Source organism: Gadus macrocephalus, chromosome 7 (genome assembly GCF_031168955.1).
Source record: "Gadus macrocephalus chromosome 7, ASM3116895v1".
Taxonomy (NCBI): domain Eukaryota; kingdom Metazoa; phylum Chordata; class Actinopteri; order Gadiformes; family Gadidae; genus Gadus; species Gadus macrocephalus.
In genome coordinates, this window is record NC_082388.1 from 14,688,895 (window position 1) to 14,709,111 (window position 20,217).

Here is a 20,217-nt window from a genome sequence, read left to right on the forward strand (position 1 = left end):
AGGAAGAAATTATTTTCAATTTAGCCCTACAATAAGCCTAATTGTTTATTGTGTTTTGCAAGAGGAAAGGTTCATAAGAAAGCAATTGAGATGTGCAAAATACCTGAGCAGGAGTGTAGCCTGGCAGATTGGGGTTAAGTGAGAGGCCAGGGTTCATAATGGGATTCAGGGTTCTCATTAAAATGGTTGATTAACATATCATTATTTGTTATTGTAATTAATTATTGTTTGTTGCTTTTGTTTCACTTAAGGATCCCTCATGGATGCCCCTCAATAGATGAACTATTAATGTAATGCTTGTTAAGACCCTATAAGCCAAAATGTATGGTGCATATATATTAAACATTGAACAGCCTTGCTGCCAATACGATACATGTCTTATTTAAGCTAATTCATTATTATTCCAATCTAATTTAATTAGCAGCAGGCTTCCACCAGTTACATCCATAATTAGAAGGGAGGCGTCAGCCCCTCCCAAGGCCCTGCAGCAATAAGAAAACTTCAAAATAGAAAACTAATTTGACGGGATTTAACTGGACTAAGAGTTGATCATTTCAAATGTATCCTCCAAGTTTCTTTCTTGATCCAGGGGAAGATTATTGCATGTAGTCACTAGACGTCCCAATCACCACCTCTATCTATATCTATAATGTATATGCCTTGTGTAAATCTTTTTTATATATATATATATATATATATAAGTAAAAAGGGAGAGCTTACAAAACAGCCTACAGTTTCGGTGTTCCGCTCCCACCTGACTCCATGGTGGTGGGAGGTGGGGGTGTCTGGCCCACTGGGGAGGGATATGCTTGGAGAGCAGCCCCTCCCTACAGAACTTGTGAAGGGGGGGATCACGTCAGAAAGCCATTTCATGCAGGGCTCACGAATCGTGCACCCCCAGAGCTCTGGAGTTATGGTGTTACGTGGGTTTGTGAGTGTGTGCGTGTATGAAGTTACCCATAGGAATCCTGGTGTACCATGACACAGTTTGTTTGTGTGTAATTAGTTTTCACTGCTTGTGTGTCCTCTGTGTTTGTCTCTCTGGTGTGTGTGGGTTTGTGTGTCTATATTTATATACATATATACATATATGTATGTGTGTCTGTGTGTGCAGTCCCACCAGTCATCCTGGTCTACCCGGAGACCCAGGCCCAGGAACCTGGAGTGTCTGCCAGCCTCCGTTGCCATGCCGACGGCATCCCAAACCCAAAACTCATTTGGCTGAAGAATGGCTTGGATCTTCAGCTGCAATCCTCCAAACAGATCGCTCTCATAGGTGAGCCTTCCTCTGTGTGTGTGTGTGTGTGTGTGTGTGTGTGTGTGTGTGTGTGTGTGTGTGTGTGTGTGTGTGTGTGTGTGTGTGTGTGTGTGTGTGTGTGTGTGTCTGTCGATGTGTGGTTATCCAAACTTGTTTATCAACCAGTTGCTATTGGCTCATCTTTCTATGTGTATATTGCTGGCTGCATAATATGTGTGTGTGTGTTTGTGTGTGTTTATGTTGATCTCGCTGGTGTTTATTATTCATTTTGTTGTGTTTACTCCATATCTCGAGTCTCGATTTCAAGTACCATCGCTTCGCCCTCAGAGATAAACAGCTTCCTGTTATGCGACGCCACCCGTCACTGTGTCTAATGAAAAACCATGGAAACAACATTGTGTCGTCGAGGCGACAATACGTCGTTCATCATGAAGGGAAATGTAATCCTGTCAAGGTGGATTTAAATAAAACCGAAGCAGAAGAATGGAACTTGAATGGAACTTGGGGATTTAATTAATATGTGTGGATGTAAAAGTGAAAGTTAAACTCAACGAAAATGGCCCTCCTCTCCTTCTGAACGGGAGACAGTTGAGTTGTGAAGGATGGAACAAGTCTACTCATTTAGAACTGTGAAAATGACAGATTGAAATTCAAATATAAATCAAATGTATGGCTTTCATTCGCGCCTGCCTCAGTAGGGTAATTTTAAAAGGTATTTCTTCAATGTCAGTTGTAAAAGAGAGTAAGAGAGAGGGAGAAAAGGAAGCTCCTCTTTATGGCTTGGTTCTCATTAACCCCGAGTTTTATTGGCAGTGTTTGGACCATTACCTGTGTTAATAGTCTGTTACCCAACCTCCTAAAGCACTCAAACAAAGAGGAGGTGTGGCAGGGTTTGCTAACGCATAAACAACAGCAGCGCCGCAGCCTCCCGGGACACTGCTTCATCTGGATAATCTGGATACCTTGCTCGTAGTTTCTGAATAGCAAGTGCATGCAGTACAGGCTGAGGTGTACAGGTGTGTGTGTGTGTGTGTGTGTGTGTGTGTGTGTGTGTGTGTGTGTGTGTGTGTGTGTGTGTGTGTGTGTTTGTGTAGGGAGTGGATCTGTGGGGGGTGGGGGGGGGGGGCGGTGTAGGAGGGAGTGGTGTGTGTGTGGGGGAGGGGGGGGGGGGGGTTGTACCAGGACACAAACAGACAAATTAGAAACATTTTCTTATGAATTGTTTATGGATATTATGTAAGGGATAATGTATAGAACGCCGGGCATTATCGGGAATATAAGCCCCGACAGGGCGAACAGGACACCGACACGCAGCGAAGGTGTCTTGCTTCGCCCTGAAGTGGCTTATTTTACGATAATGACCGGCGAAGTCCTATACATTATCCCGCTTATTACATGGCTACTTCCCAAAACGAAACAATTTATTTACAATGTATATTACCAGCATTCATAGTGTTGATCAGCAGAGAAATAGTCCGCCAAAGACGTTGACGTCGCTTAGCAACCGAAGACGCTGGGGTTGACAAGTTACCGGACTACTCGCGGAGTGATACCAAAGACGTCATTAGAGGGAAAAAATCCTTTGTTTTCCTTGACAGCGGTCAATTATACTTAGCAACGGTGAATTATCAAATATACTTTTACCGCCGGAAGCTGTGAAGGGCCCATGCAAGTGAACGGTTGGACAAGGTGGAGGTTGGACAAGGCTGTGTTGAGTGGGGGGATGGAGTGCTTGCGAAGGCAAAATGCTGTGCATAGTACGCCCACTAAGTATTACTAAGTCTTTGGCATGTGCAATTAATTAGCAAGCAGATGTATTATAATCTATTAATGTACACGCTCATGCTGTTGGAAGGAGCTTTGGTGTGGCTGTACTGGCGTGTGTGTATCCGTGTGAGGGTCTGTGTCAGAGAGTGTGTATCCCTGAATGTGTGGTGTGTGTGTGTGTGTGTGTGTGTGTGTGTGTGTGTGTGTGTGTGTGTGTGTGTGTGTGTGTGTGTGTGTGTGTGTGTGTGTGTTTGTGGATTAAGGTCAAGAGACACAAAGGGGTGACATGAAAGATGCAGATAACAAGTAGAGATAGAAATTAAGAGAAGCAGATAGGAAGGGAGGGAAGGGGGGAGAAAGGGGGAGAGACAGATAGGAAGGGAGGGAAAGGGGGAGAGGCAGATAGGGAGAGAGGTAGAGGGGGAGAAAGGGGGAGAGGCAGATAGGGAGAGAGGTAGAGGGGGAGAAAGGGGGAGATGCAGATAGGGGGGGAGGTAGAGGGGGGAAGGTGGAGGGGTAGATAGGCAGAGAGGTATTTAGGGAGAAAGGGGGAGAGGCAGATAGGGAAAGTGGTATTTAGGGAGAAAGAGGGAGGGACAGATAGAGAGAGAGGTATTTAGGGAGAAGGTGGGAGGGGCGGATAGAGAGGGAGATCGAGGGGAGAAAGGGGGAGGGTCAGAGAGGAAGGGAGGTAGAGGGGGAGAAAGGGGGAGGGTTAGATAGTGAGAGGTATTTTGGAGAGAGTGGGAGGGGCAGATGAGAAGACAGGTAGATGGGGAGAAAGGAGGGGCAGATGGAAAAATAGTTATTTAGGGAGAAAGGGGTGGGGTAGAGAGAGAGGTATTTTGGGAGAAAGTGGGAGATAGGGAGAGGAAGTATGAGGAACGGAGAGAGGGCTCTTTCCCTCTTGTTGAACAAACGGCACGAAAGCGCTGCATAGCGCCATTACACAACGTTAATTAACTAAATTAATGATTATTACTGCATTAACTAATATTAAATAATTGTTAATTATTTTACCCTTATTATAAAGCGGTGGTGGTGGGGGGGGGGGGGGGGTAATTGGAGGAACTCTTATACTAGGGCAGCTGTGTGTCTTCTGAACATTTGATCATTGAATCCGATTTACATTTTTATGAACAATAAGTTCATAAAAACGCAATCAGACTAAGAGTTCTTCGTCAGCTCAGATTTAGTAAGTGAAAGATACGCACTGTGAATTTCTTTCATTTTCTCCAACCTTCTGATTACCTAGCCTGTATTGTTTAAGGTGCCAGTAGGTACTTCCAAAAGGGTGTCATCTACGACAGCATCAAGTAGCCAAGGGTCAAGGGATGAGGTTCCTTGATTGATTTATGAGTTGGATTTAAATATTTGGTCTGTAAATGTAAAGGTCATAGCTTACAAGTTTAGGTTCTTTGTCATTGAACGTGATTGTTGGTTGCCCTTTTTCCCCACGCCAATTAAATATTTGCAGTTCATGGAGCTGATTGCAGCTTACTGAAGCTCCTTGGTTATGTGAGGAGCCTGTCGCTTTCCATGGTGCTTGAGCCACTTTGGACACCATCTTCCTGCTATATCGGTTGATTATACTCTCCCACTTTAACTGCCATGTTGCCAACGTTAGTTTTAACTCCTGTAGTACACACGGCAAAAGGACATTCTTAATGCGACTTACTGTCTAACAGATAAATGTCTCTGACACGGCATATATTTGGACTATTGATGATGAATATTCTCAATAGTATGTGTTAGATAACCTGTAAACCTGCATCCCATTTATAAACGGTGATTCATGTTAAACAAAAGCTGAGCCATTCTGCAGCACATTATTCGCACAGTGGCTAGTGTGTGTTTGTGCGTGTGCTTGTGTGCCGATGTGTGTGTGCTTCTATGTGTGTTGGTGCATTTGTGTGTTTTCATTGGTGAATGTGAGACATGCAAATATAAACAGCACAGAGTATGGCGACAGTAGCTGCCAATAAACCCAGCTCCATTATGCAGCCTTCCCAGCCAAAGCAACATTTAATTTTTCTACATTAAGCATTTCAATTGGCAGAACACACCACAGGTTGCTGCTGCTGGATTACATTGTCTACCTACAAAGCATTTACAACCACCGTAAGCACGCGAGGCTATTGATTACTAATTCAATTTATGTATCTGTTCGTTGTTTCCCCGAAGGTCTTTGGATTTACGCACCTTGGGGTGCAGGCTTAGAACAGCTGTTATGACAGACAACCCCCCACCTCCCCTCCAGGCCAAGCTCCACAAGCAGCTCTCAGTCTGCACGCAGGCCCCGTGAAGGCTCATTTAATGTGTGGCTGCCTCAGGGGCTTTCCATAATAATTGATCAGAACATAATTATGATTTATGTGTAATTCAATAGCTTGTCTTATTTAACGCAGCCATGCACCGAGGCTAAGTTTTCTTCTCAACATACGACGTATTACACACATTCCCACCATGATGAAAGAGAATTTAGCAACCAAGCGCTGTTATAAGGAGCCAAGAGATATTTCACTAATGTGCTAAACTTTCATCAGCGGCATGCTACTGCTTGCACTTTTGGACGCGTCAGTCAATTCAAACGAGAAAAGCATGGGGAAAACGAGATGGGAGAAATGGAGAAAGAAAGACAAACATGTATTATGATTGGATTTGAAAGGATTACAACAGGATTTCAGTCTCATTTTGCATTCAGAATAGCCTCTTGCTATGCCACTCTGATACACATGGGTCAATTAGACCAATGTAGAGAGTAGAGAGAGAGAGAGAGAGAGAGAGAGAGAGAGAGAGAGAGAGAGAGAGAGAGAGAGAGAGAGAGAGAGAGAGAGAGAGAGAGAGAGAGAGAGAGAGAGAGAGAGAGAGAGAGAGAGAGAGAGAGAGAGAGAGAGGGAAGGAGTGAGTTTGTGGGAACATAGAGAGAGAGATGGAGCAAACAAATTATACGGTTATGCAAGCACGGATATCTTATAAATGGAAAGAAAAAAGTTTTGGATGTGATTACGGTAGGATACTGAGAAAGGTGAGGCTCGAAGACAATTCAAATGTCAACACAAACTGGTGTGACCACCAAAATGGTGGTGGGTTTACAAGAAAAGAAAAAATATATATTTTTGTACTTTAGCCAAGAGCACTTTCATTTGAAGATCAAACATTCCCCCCCCAACATTCCCACCACGTAGATTGGTTTGTATTATGTGCCACCCTCTACAGGTAAACACATGCTATTGAATGCATAGCCACTTCTAGACCCATTTGATAGGAGTGTTGTTGCAGGTCAATCACAGGTGTCCCTCATGGCACTACTTTGAGTCTGCTACTTTTGTTTACCATTGCACGGTGAGTACACGTAACTAGTGAAAATAAAATAAAAGATGACGGTTGCTGGCGCTTTGCTTTGACGCACAAATGAAACAACTCCCATTGCAATGTATGGGTGTGTAACAAGGTCCATGGTGCTCACCACATGCAATACTTTCAGGGCTTAGCCTGGATCTCTGTAGGGGGTTCTGAGAGGGGGGGGGGGGTGTTCCCTGAATGTTTTTTTAAAAACAAGCTCCGCTTTTATTCTTTTTAATGCAGCCACGTTTTGTCCGAAGAAAATATCTTCATAGGTAATATTTTGTACAAAATGTATATAGTTAGTTAGTAGTTAGTAGTAGTACCGTAGTTTGCAATAAGCATTAGTATTGAATAGACGCAGAAAACTTCACAACTGCAATCATTAAACATTTATTGACATGCTTCTGTACCAGACTAGAGAAAAAACGTTAATTATATTTTTGTTAACTTTAGTTTATCAGAATGTACAATTTTCTTCGCTTGCAAACACACACATGCACACATGCAGACATGCACACACACGAAAACACCCATGCACATGCACACAATTATTTTTTCCGATACAGTTCATGCAGTTTAGTGCAATAACAAGCCCTGTAACCGCTCTCTCTCGCTCTCTCTCTCCCGCTCCCTCGCTCGCTCACACAGAATGTGCCCGTGTCAAGGAGTGTGAAGTACATCTACTTTTTGAAAGACACCCAGAGGACCCAAAACGTTTTTGATCAATGATATCATATGATTTCTGAGGGCTTTAATGCATGATCAGAATGACAAATGTTTAGATCCAGCGTTTCTTTTCTGATAGCTTTTTTTTGCAAAGAAAATACAAAATAACGTTGGTTCATGGATCGGGGGCCATTAATAAAACATTAGGGGCTGTAGCCTTAGACGCCCAGGCCCCGACACGTTGCGGGGGTCTACACATGTTGGCCCTGCTATGACAGCTCTTGGATAAAGGGCCATGGTCAGTGTGTGTTGTCTTCACTAGGTGGCCACACCTGTGTGTGCCCACCAATCACACCTCTGGGAAATGGATTTGCTCATATGATTACCTGGTCACCTGCTAAATTGAGTGTAAGTCAACAACCTCTTTCAGCTCAAATTCAAACACCGATATTCAAACAAACATGTTTTCAGCCTGAGACTTCAAGACAGGAGGGGGAGTGTTATCCCCATGGTTACGACCCACGACGACTTTGTATAACCGTCGTTGTGTAGGAGTGTTTTAATGAGCGATGTTGTTTATGCAATGTGCCACACATCCAGGGTCCGAGAAGCCTGTGCTCTCTCGGACATGACAGAAGGGTGGAACGTTCGCTAACTGGTTGGTGGACCCTGGCAAAAACATGACTCCTGTTTTCTCTAAATGACGGTGTTATTTGAATATAAGTGACAAAATGGCATGGTTATCTATCTTTCCAGGGGAGTTGGCAAATCTGCCCCAGAATAACAGGAAAGATGAAAGGCAGGTAAAGGGATAGGGGGTTTCTCCCTTAAAGTCAGGAACACACTCCAAGATTAAACGGCCAAATCCAGATTTTCCCCTGACAACAAATATTTAATATTTTTCAGAGTCTGCACTCGTCGCTCTGGACAGTGACCACACGTTATCTCGTACTTTGCAGTGGTTTAGGATACACATCTGTAGCCTCCAAATTGAGCCTACAGCCAGTCGCAGCTGTTCTGATTCCAGGAGTCAATAGATTAAACATGTTTGATATTTATAATATCAAACATGTTGTTTTGTGCACAGAAACATGTGCACAGAAATACTCATAAAACTCTGGTTGTTGCATGCTTATTTTGTCTTGGGTTGAAAAAGTTATCATTTAGCAAACGGTAATGATAGACTAACAGTTGATAATCTAATATTTATACTACTTTGTCATGTTTTGAAATGCCTTATGAAGTCTTTGAAGTTGGGGGTGGGGCAAAACCCGGTAATGGGTTTTGGGATGAAGTGGTTAAATGTTTGATGGTCTGTTAGGACATATATGTCTTTGAGTGTGTTCCCAGCTGTAGTTTCAGGCTGTAGTTTCATATGACTTGATATCACCAAAAATGACTAGGCAAGCTTGTAATTTATTTTGTTGTATGGCGTTTGAGGCAAGACCTTAGTATAAAACCTCAATTTAAACTAGTTATAGCAATATCATGTTGTTGCTTTTATTTGCTTGGCTTATTAAAGTATTTGGCTTCCCATATTTGCCATTTCAAGTGCCTGTCGATGCTTGCATTAAAAAGCAATGCAGATAATTTCTTAAAGGCTGATTACGTCACGGGGTGTTTCCACCTGGGGAACAGTCTATAAGAGACTCAAGATTCAACCTCCTGAACATGAATGCATTAGAAACTCTATGAACACAGAACATTTGTGATGGAGCCGAATCGCTTTTTTTTCTTTCGTATGTTCCTCTCAGCCAATGGCAGTGAGCTGTACATCGGCAGCGTGCGCTACGAAGACACCGGCGCCTACACCTGCATCGCCAAGAACGAGGTGGGGGTGGACGAGGACATCTCCTCCCTGTTCGTGGAAGACTCGGCCAGGAAGACCTGTGAGTCCCAGGAACACAGCTCTCCATCCAATCATCACCGTGACACACAAACTCATTACATATTCAAAGCTACACAAGTTGGTAATGTGCTCAGTTTTAATTAAAGCTGGTTTGTAGTGCCTCGTGACACCACTATTAGTGGAGTAGTGAAGTGTTTTATTACAAATGATTATAGTGTGTCTTTAATATTTATTATATTGACTGATGCAACAATCAATATTGAATTTTGAATGCAGATCTAGATATTCATATTGTCTCATATTCGCTACAGCTGTAAAAGAGTTCATGACCCTCCATCAGATGTTTCAAATCTATGTGTGTCGATATGTGGTTGTTCAACACTAATCCGGTGCTTTGTGTAAGAGGTTTGAATTTTGATCGGTACTGACAAGTCATGAGAGAAGGTGCTGAATCTTTATCTTAAGAGGATCTGCTCTCTCAGTGAAACTTGATCTTGGGTCCTTTTTCACCAATATCATTCCTCTCTTTCTCTCTCTCGCTGACTACCTGCCATTATCTCCGCCGCCTTTGTTCCCATTTCCATCGTTCTGCTGCGAACGCTGCACAGTGGCCAACATCCTCTGGAGAGAAGAAGGTAATATGCCGCAACGTTTTGATTCACGTCTGAACAGGCTTGTTGTTGCTGCCATAGTGTCTGTCTCGTGAAGTCTCATTGAAGTTGAAGCTATCCAGGGGTGTTGGAAATGAGCTTAAATGCATGCCTTTTGGTTTTGTTTTTTGTCCAAGCCTGTTCATCACCTTTTGAGTGTTCTCCGGAAACACTTCCGGTGTTGTTGTGTAACGGCAGCACGTTTCTGCGATGCATTATGTCGCCTGAGTTTTTCATGTGCTGTACAATAAATTAAGACGTTTTCTTAATTTGCTTGCATTTTCTCAAGTACATGTGTTTTCTTATGTTGCGGTGATTTGAGCTCTAGGGGGCCACCGTGGATATTATATATTTGGTACGGTATATCGGCCATGCACGCAACAGATCCACGTGTCTTAATTAAAAGGAATTCTGAAGTGTGACGATTTTTTTTTGTTTTGTGCCATATGTGATGCTTTTCATTGTTGTAGTGCGGAGACAGGATATGAGTCTGCTCAACTGTGTCCCTTGCGTTATGGACATGTGACAGCTGTAACAGACCTGCTCGCAACATGGTTCCCTCCCGCCACACTCTCGGTTCTAGCTAACAAATCGGCAGCTGTTGTTTAGACATCCAGGAAAGACATCTGACAGCTGTTGTTATTTATCAGAAGAGCTTGTTTTTTGTTGTTGTATGCAGTCCTGGCCTTTTCTGAAGAACTGACAACAGCGTAAACTGTCTGTTCATGCTAAAATGTTAGCGGCTGACGTGCTAACTTAACAGCAGACTGCTTGGTGAAATGTTGAGGACCTATGACAGGTACCAGCTGTCCCTTAAGATACACAACAAGCCTGTAGTCAAGAGCAGCATTCTGTGTTAGGACACCATCTTTTTGGTTCCTATTCAGTTCTTTCTGATAAATAGTAAAAATACTGAGATAAGGATAAAGCCTTGAAAATCAGGCACATAGCCAACATTCTTACACAGAAAAATACCTCTCCGATGGAATTAGGTGCGGTTTGGAGGAGTTTCTTGGCCAATTATCCTCTTGTTATTATAATTATTCGTTGTTAGTTTGACCGCAGAGCCATTGACCACTGACCCGGAGCTTGGAGCTGTTTTTCTGTTCTCTTAGTCCTATCTCACAGTCTTTATTCCTGTCTTTGCTGTGGTTTTCCTCAGGGCTGAGTGTGGGGAACATGTTCTACGTGTTCTCTGACGAGGGAGTCACCGTTCTTCAGCCTGGCGAGTGTGAGATCCGCAGGCACATGAAATGCACAGAGAGGATCGTGGCTACCTATGTGAGTATTGAGACCAGCCTGACTGACGGCCCGTATATCTGTCCATAAGTATCCCCATCAGCACAGTCCTTAATGTTTGGCCTCATGACGATTCGGATTACATTTATTGTCATTGTGCAGAGTACAAGTACAGAGACAACAAAATGTAAATGGAGATCTAAATAGAAGTGCAAAAAAGCAATTACGGTGTAGTTTATATATGAAGAGTCTGTTTTGCATCCAATGAAAGCATGGCCTACGCCAGTGACAGAGCTCCCGAGCTTTCGAAGAGACCCTCTCATCAGTAATATGACCAACTGCAGCTACCTCAAGGCCATATTGTGCCAAATTGTGTGTTAAATTCACCCCGGAATGTCCGGGTAAAGCCCCTCACCCCAATCGCAAAGACGTATTAAGGCATTTAAACACACGAGAAAGCAGTGACGTGAGACACCCCTAGAAATTCTATCATAACGGTGTTAGCTATACGAAAGACGGATGGAACAAAGAGTTATTTATTTCATAACTGCACATGCACAGCGAAAGCGATCCTTTTCACGTCATTTGATTAACACAATCTATGTTTCATATGAAAGCTGAAACTCCCCTGACTGCAACAGTCCAAACCATGACTAAACTGTGACCAAACTGTGTTTAGTCACAGGAACACACTTTCCTTGTAGGTTGTTCAACCAAAGATTAGGTCTTACCCTTTTTGTGTTTGTCATCAAGGTTGTGTTTGATCGCACAAAACAATCATAAACGGATAATCCAGTGTCTGGGCACGGTTTTGCAAATAAATATGATGTTTACAATCAATGTATAGTAGCTAAAAGAGGGTTTTAGAGGAAATAGTTTAATTGTCTTCAATCAGAACACATTTTTTTCATCACCACCTGATGGCCATATGGTGCAGATGTGATTGTTTGGCCTGGTGTCATTCAATTATATTCACCCTGACCTTTTAATAGAGGTCAGTGTCAAGTGTCAATATTTGTACATTGGGTTGTCAATGTATCTACCTTTTTCAGTACTTTCCGAAAATGGCAGCACATTTTAACTTGGGCGCGGTGGTACTGATAACGTGAACATTTAGGTTCACGGTTATACAGGTATTGTTGCATGAAATGTTCATACCATTTCCACTCTAGTCACAGGAGGGCTCCAGCACTTCACTTACTACAATAGCATTACCTATTTTCGAAATCTATCGGCAGAAATATCCATTAAATGGAGTATATATTGGAGACCCTAAGGTTTTTAATCTACGTGAGAACATACTTTGCTGTGTGGAATGGGATTTAGCTGTTTCAGGCATCTTGTTTGGCTGAGAGATTTAAGTTGTTCAGGATCGCATAATTGTATTAGAGGTCGATACAAATTTCATAAGCTACGTGACTTGCCACCACCACTGTAAACTGAATTATTCTAGTGAGGTGTGTGTCTTTGTGTGTGTGTGTGTGTGTGTGTGTGTGTGTGTGTGTGTGTGTGTGTGTGTGTGTGTGTGTGTGTGTGTGTGTGTGTGTGTGTGTGTGTGTTTAATATGATGCCTATTGCTGTATGTGTGTGGAACTTTAAGGTTAAGGAGACTGGTATGGTGGTATTAGGCTGCTATTAAGCAGATGTTAAAGATCAGGGCATGAACCTAACCTGCTTTTGTAAACATAAAAACAACCAGCTACCATTAGCACTATTGTTACTTTAACTGCTACCTTTACTACTGCTACTTACACTGCTATTGTGATTATGATTAGTTATAATCATTCACATTCAAAGGAACAGTGATTAACAGTCTGTGGCCTTGACTGTGATCTCTCTCTCTCTCTCTCTCTCTCTCTCTCTCTCTCTCTCTCTCTCTCTCTCTCTCTCTCTCTCTCTCTCTCTCTCTCTCTCTCTCTCTCTCTCTCTCTCTCTCTCTCTCTCTCTCTGCGGCCCCCCTCAGGAGGAGATGTGCCCTAAAGGGGAGGGGGTTGCGCCCCAGCGCTGTGCCTGGTCGTCAGCAGTCAACGTGAGGGAGAAGTACATCTACGTCAGCCAGCCCCTGCAGAGCCGCCTGCTGGTGGTGGACACCCAGGCTCAGAAGGTGGTGCAGGTGGGTCGCTGGGTTTGGTCTTTTAAAGACACAAAGTCACTTTCTAAATCCAATGGGTGGATATGATCCTGGATGTAAAATACTGTAAAAAAAAAAATACGGTGTTGGAGGGAAGGGAAGGGAGAATCTTATTTGATAAGAAATTTGTCACTGGCCATTCAGCTTTTTTTTTTTTTATTATAACCCTAACCCTAATATACACTTTTTTGCTTTATATTTATATGCATTCAAATGCTATTTCACAAGGATATCCAAAAGATAAAAACATTTTTTTTCTTTTTTAATACTCCTTTAGAAATACTACTTTATTAATTTAAGGAACATTGCTCATATCCGTATAAAGCATGCTGGCAGCTATGATTGCTATCGCTAAGTCCCCATGCATGGGGTTCATGATTGCGTCCAGACAAATGGGGTATCACAGTATTAGCCCGGGAAGTCCACGCTTACACGCACACACGGCTTTCAAGACGGCGACTTAACTCGCTGGTAAATTATAGCCGAAGCAATAATGTCGCCCACAGAGGAGTAAATGAACGTATCAGGCTATGGTAAGCTGAAGCAGCGACTTGCATGATGTTAGGTTTAGCGCTGGTATACTTGTGGTCTGATTCTAGTGTTTTGTTATTATTACGCTCTCAAGTTGTTTCCAGTTAACAACTGAACGCCGTTGCTCAAAAGACCACATGCAAGGCAAGGATAAATAACAAGCGGCAGTACTTGAAACACCAGCATCGTGCCTGGGGGAGGGGGGGGGGGGGCAGATGGACGGTACTGCAGTGCCATTCATCATGCCGGTATAAAGGCTGTTTAAAGGCCCAGCCCTCTCCCAAGGGACCCCCTCCTTCATGGTCACCCACAGTTATGGGATAGGGGGGCAAGGCCTGAGTCAAGGAGAAGAGGGTGTGGGGGGCTGGGGGAAAAGATAATGGAGTGGAGGTACTTGAGCTGTTCTGTCATTGTGGTGTAGTTGTCATGGCAACTGTCGACGTCACTGGTTCCTCAAACCCAAAGTGTTGAAGTATCCATGAGCAAGATAACGGACTCCTATCTGCATCCAGAAGCTGCCTCTTGCCTTGCTGTGCGTGTGCACGTGTATGCGTGTGTGATTGAAGTACAATTTGATATCAATAATCAATATTACAAAATGCTTTGAGTCATATTGCTTGGAAAAGTATTATAACTATCCTACAATGGGGAAGAACATTTATACTTTAACATTGAGAAAGAAAATTAATTCTACATTCAGTCAGTAATTTGATCCTTAATGATTAGTTAAATATAAAAACTACTGTCTCAGAAACACAAATTAAATGATTACTTATAATATTGAATTGTATGCTATTTCTTTTCTTCTTCCTACATTATAGTTTTGTAATGTGTCATGTTGTGTGGACCCCTCATCCATCACTATTACCTAGTGATAACTAGTTGTTAGTTATAGTAGCCATTGGTAGTAATTATCAAAGTCGTGCCACGTGCCAAACTGTACCCAACAGCAGCATGAGGCTAGATCTCACTAGGGATGGGAATCGAGAACCGGTTCTTGTTCAGAACCGGTTCCGAGTCAACCGATTCCTTGGAATCGTTAGCAAGCCTGCTTAACGATTCCGCTTATCGGTTCCGGTCGCGGCAAATGCGTCGTGACGTCACACACACGCTGCTTTGATTTGGTTCAGAACGCAGCAAACATGTCGCCGCCGAGGAAGAATCGCATTGTGCGTTCACACCAAACGCGACGGGGCGACAAGATCCCATACAAAGTGAACGTAGAGACGCGTATAAGGGCGAGTTTTTCGCGGGAGAAAACCGGCGACAAGTTTTTGTCGTGATGACAGCCAATCAGCGTTTAACAGCGTGATAACTGAGTGACATGTGTAACGTAACAGCCAATCAGCGTTCAGCCGTCAAACTCAGTGCAGTGCAGTCCGGGTGAACCGCGGAATGGAGGAGAAAGTGATTGTTGCAGTTTGCGACTCCCGGAGCTCTATATATAATAGTATATAATATATAATATACTATATAATAATTGTATATATAATATCACGGCCAACAGCTCTGTCGCCTCCGGATGGCCGTAGCGTGGGGAGCTCTCATAGGGATTGGGCTTCTCGGGGTTTGTTTACCAGCATTGCTATGGTTTCCGGTCTTGTGTGTTCCAACGGTTTATTAGGTAGGCCCATCTAATAAATCTCTGTCTAATCAATGCTTCATTTTGTTTATGTCAGTTTAATTTTGTTACAAGTTGAATGCAAATGAGCACTGTTAGAATTCCAAAAGGCACAAGCTCTTACTTGGCTGTTTTCAGTCTGTGTTTTTAGTTGTATGGCACATAATGATGGCATTTGGGCTTAAAAAGCGAAACATATATTTTTTCGTCTAGACCAATTGATTTGAAAATGTACAATTTCCTAATACTAGAAGCACTTCTGATCAGATATTAAAGAGATGTAATGCAAACAAACACATTTATACTTATTTTCTCACCCAATGAGAATCGATAAGAGAATCGATAAGGAATCGGATCGATAAGCAGAATCGGAATCGGAATCGTGAAATTCTTATCAATTCCCATCCCTAGATCTCACATTTATTTGTATCCTTTTTGTTCATCCTTCCTTCCGTATTATCTCAAGCACTAATGTGTGTAGATGGATGGCCAGCTGCAGGAGAGCAGTGAGCAATAGTGGTGTTGAAAGGCTACTGTTCACCCTGACATGTACACACACTCTCTGTAGCAAAAGTTCAGTTCCCGACCTTTGACTGCCCAGGCTCCATCTTGTCTTCTCCTTCCTTCCTGTCACTCTTAGTACTGATCACATCAAACACAAATGCCAGGCAAAAAAACCTTGAAAGGCCATGAAACAAACAAAGAGAGATGTGAAAGACATGGAGTGCCTTCTCCTACTCCCGTTATTCTCTCTCTCTCTCTCTCTCTCGCTCGCTTTTCCTCTCTCTGGCTTTCGCTACTTTTCATAAATCAACCTTTTCCCATTAAATGTTTCATTGTTTTGACAGATTTCCCTGCATTATGAACTGATGTGAGTGTTTTGTGTTTATGCTGCATAAGCACTGATAGAGGACTGTCCCCATTTTCCTTGTTTTTCACAGTAGGGGTGATTTCATTGATTTATTTGACGATTTAGATTGAGACTCATACTGAATCATATGTTGAAAACAATTGTTGCGCTAAATCGCTAAATCTAAACATGGAAATAGGGTTTAACAATGCAGTACACTGTCCCTTTAAATTAAGATCTATGCACTGTTTGCGTCATTAAGGAACATTATCAGATATGATGTAGAACGTCTCTATAAGCATCAAGAAGACAAAGTGAATGATGATATTCCAATACACTACAATGTGTTGGAACACACCCAACCATACTCACATACAAACACACTCACACAAACACACACGACAATCACAAACATATCGTTATACACACCCACACACTCACAAATGCAGTGGTTGAAGTTAGAGTAGCTACACGTGTGCTGCGCTGGAGCGTGGCTGAGCGGTGGTAGCAGAGGTCTGACCCTCCCATGACCAAACACAGGGCCCTGTGGTCCTGCTCTGCTGGCCAGGCTGTCAGCTCCACGTGGGGCCCCGTTCACAGGGGCCAGACTAGCATGAGAATGGATGGAGTTATCCCTGCTTGTCGACAAGTTCAACACATCATCCCCCCACCCCACATTACTCTCTCTCTCTCTCTCTCTCTCTCTCTCTCTCTCTCTCTCTCTCTCTCTTTCTCTCTCTTCGTCCCACACCCTATCCAACCATCTCTCTCTCTCTTCCGCTCAGCTTTCTTTTTTCTCTCTCTCTGTCTCTATTTCTTGCTGTGCCTCTTTCCATATGGATCCCTCCCCCGGTCTCTCTCTCTATATACCTGAAAAGTGAAGCACCTATTGACTCCTCCTCTACTCGACTCTTCCTGCCTCTCTTCCACTTCAGTCCTGCTCTTGTCTGTATTTGATCTTTGAATTAGTCATATTGAGGCCCCCGTTGTCTGCAGCTCCCCACTGTTCCAGTCTTTTCTTCAGCAGAACGGACATCAGAGATTTTTCTGTTTTATCTGTATAATGTTGGGAAACACTGTGTTGCTGATGTTTTTCCTTTTTTCCTCGAACACACTTCTTTTCCGGCCGATACCAAAGGCTTTTATTGACATGGCAAATGTGCATCCCTGTTCAGACTAGATTTGTCTGAACAGATAACGGATTGCAATAAAATGGTTGTGTCTCCCTGTCTCTGTCACTCTCTCTTTCTCTCTCTTCTCTATCCGCCTCTCTCTTTCTCTCTCCTCTCTCTTTCTCCAGGCGGTTGCAACAGACCCATATCCTGTGAAGTTGCTGTATGACAAGTCACATGATCAGATCTGGGTGCTCACATGGGGGGATATGCAGAAGACCTATCCTACTTTACAGGTAGGGGTCTATACATGTGTGTATGTGTGTATGCATGTATGTATGTGTGTGTGTGTGTGTGTGTGTGTGTGTGTGTGTGTGTGTCTTGATGTGCAGTTTTGTATGGATCCAAAGCAAAGCTGTGTTTGCATTATTTCATCCCATTTCAATTCCAAAAGCTATGCCCATATTGCCTTGATCTTCAGGTCTTATCCCAAGAACACCAGCCTGAGGTGTATACTTGCACAGGTGCTAGAGAGTCGCAATCCATTTTCCATGCAGCCTTACCTCCCGTCTCAGTGGGCCTGAGTACCAGAGCTTGTTGTATTTACCTGTAAACTATGTGCTGTGCGATGCATGGAGGGGCGGGGGGGGGGGGGGAGTAATCAAGCAAGCAGATGAAGAGTTATCAGCCTGTAGCAGAGGCCGATAAATGGAAGCCCTCACAGTCGTTCTGTCTGATAGGCCGGCCGTCTAATCCCTGCCCGTTGTGGCGTGTCCACGGAGCCGCCACGAAGCAGCACAATTCACGGCCGCGGCGGTTTGGCTACGGGCCGCCCCCCCTCGGGCGCCACGCGTTGCCGTATTTCACAAATGAGGAATGATCACAGGTGTGGCGGTGTTTAATCAGCTCCAGGGAACGGGCGGGCGAGGGTGAGCAGGTTGGAGGAGAGAATAGAAAGAGCTAAGGTCCCCTCTATGCCTCTGGGAAAGCTATGATACCGTCTCGAGGGCTGGTGGTGTGTGTGTGTGTGTGTGTGTGTGTGTGTGTGTGTGTGTGTGTGTGTGTGTGTGTGTGTGTGTGTGTGTGTGTCCATTCGTGCATGCGTGCGTGCGTGTGTGTGTGTCCATTCGTGCATGCGCGCGCGCGTGTGTGTGTGTGTGTACGTCCGTGTTTATCCGGTGGAAAGCCCCTCCGAGGAAAGGAGTGGCGAGGAATCCCATTGTGATCCTTCCTGTGAGAGACACAAACATGTTTATTGTTCAGCCCGGCCCCACGTGGGAACCAGTCGCCCATTCTGATCGCTGGGAGGTGTTTTGTTAGGGTCTGAAATGTACGGGGATATACAGCCGCCGTCTCTAATGGGGATTCAGCGATGATGATTCACTCCCCACCCGGACAGCTTTTTGTTTTGGTCTCTGTGTGCCTGTTTTAATAGGACTTAAATGATCGTCTTTCTCTCCGTCCTGTTGTTTCCCGCGGGCCGCTTGAGGAGCCACTTGTGGTTAGGACGCAGCCAGGCTGTGCACGTTCCCTCCTACTGTACCAGCAAATGGTTCTGGAGCGCTGGTTTAACAATGGTGCCATGCAGTGTTTACATCTGTCAGACTCTAATGTGTCGTAATATCTTATGCTAATCACACACAGTGTGGTTCTGCAGTCTTTGGTTTTATATTATGTTCAATGAAGTGTTCAAACAGAAGGTAATCCTCGACTGCAGGGACACACTCTGAGCACAGTTACAAAGGACCAACCATGGGCTTTTGGTGGTATTCTTGAGTACAAGTACTATTTATAAGAATGCAGTAGAATTAATAACATAGTACAATTGACTGCCGAAATTGTTAATTAACTGCACACTTCCATTAAACAATGAATCAAACAATTGAATCATGAGCACAACGCTAGCTTGCACATGATGAACCAAGTCTGTTGGTCCATCAGCCATTGGCTGTATTACTTATTTGCCTATCTTGGTGTGTAATAATAACTCTAAGCCATTCAAATAAATCTTTTTTTTTTCTACCACAGGCTACTGTGGTATGAGCGACGGCAAAAACAAAGCAAAGCTAGATTTTCTTGACAGTTCAGGGCTGTGAGGCGGAGGGGCAGCTGCCATTTGATGGGTGTAGTAACTAGCTGCTGAGCAGATTCTATTGTGGTCTCAACAGAAATCAAACTCAATTATTATTACATATTTCTGTGTGTGTACATTGGACTTGAAAGGAAGGATTTAGTGCTGGAACTGAGGGAACAATTGAATAACAACAATATCAAATTAAAGTCCTTTCAGGCAGATTTTTTTATTCTAGTACATTTAAGTTGTTGTTGTTGTAACACCAGTCAACCTAAAGTTGTGTTTTTTACATGGTTATATGTCTTATATGATTGATGAAATAATAATCAATGCCATTTCTTCACTGTTACTGAAATAAGAACATAATTTAGATTTAAAGAAAACAGGAGTACAATGTTAATGTTAAATAACACATTAAAAAAATCTAAAAATTGTATATAAAAAATATATACTTATCAATGGTTATCTTATCTTATCTAATTACAGACACACACACACACACACACACACATACACACTACTCTCTCAGTGAGTCTCATAGAATGACAGAAAAGGCCTTGGACAGTGACATGATGTGCACAGAGCCACACTGAAGTGAGTGTCAACAACTCTTAGCAGTTCTATCTGAAATGGCCAGCTCCACCTTGTATTGAAACAATCTCATGTCTGCATGACACCAGAGGTGCTTTCATTGTGGTCCTCTCCTGGCGCGCCCATGGCTTAATACAGGTTTTTACCAGAGCAGAGGCTGAGACACATTTCATCAGCTGCTGTCGAGGGCTATCAATGTTTGTCTCCTCCAGAATGTTTGGAGGTGTCACAGGCTGAGTCCCAGCATGAGCTTTCAACTGGCCCCCGCTTTGCACCCGACTGTCATACGTATTTGTAAGAGTGCTCTTCAGTCGGGAGATATGGTGAACTGGATAAGTCATTGTTGTCGTAGCTATCACAAAGATAAATAAAATACAATGTTAAGTGTTTTTAATTGACCAACGTCAGGGGTCTTAGAGAATATAGATTAGTTAGACAACACACGAACAAAGGTTCAATGTGAATGCTCTTTTGTGTTTCACCCTTTGCCAAATATTTGTGTCATGTTGCATTATCGGTAGGAATAAATC

General features: G+C 43.3%; 1 protein-coding gene across 1 annotated transcript in view; it reads left to right on the top strand.

The window, feature by feature from the left end:
• Positions 1 to 20,217, top strand: part of fstl4 (follistatin-like 4) — a 185,707-nt gene that overhangs the window by 161,723 nt on the left and 3,767 nt on the right. The window contains exons 9-14 of the mRNA XM_060056808.1: positions 1,115 to 1,276; positions 8,794 to 8,928; positions 9,497 to 9,523; positions 10,701 to 10,819; positions 12,741 to 12,890; positions 17,211 to 17,318. Coding sequence (XP_059912791.1) covers positions 1,115 to 1,276; positions 8,794 to 8,928; positions 9,497 to 9,523; positions 10,701 to 10,819; positions 12,741 to 12,890; positions 17,211 to 17,318 — 701 coding nt within the window. The remainder of the gene's footprint in view (positions 1 to 1,114; positions 1,277 to 8,793; positions 8,929 to 9,496; positions 9,524 to 10,700; positions 10,820 to 12,740; positions 12,891 to 17,210; positions 17,319 to 20,217) is intronic.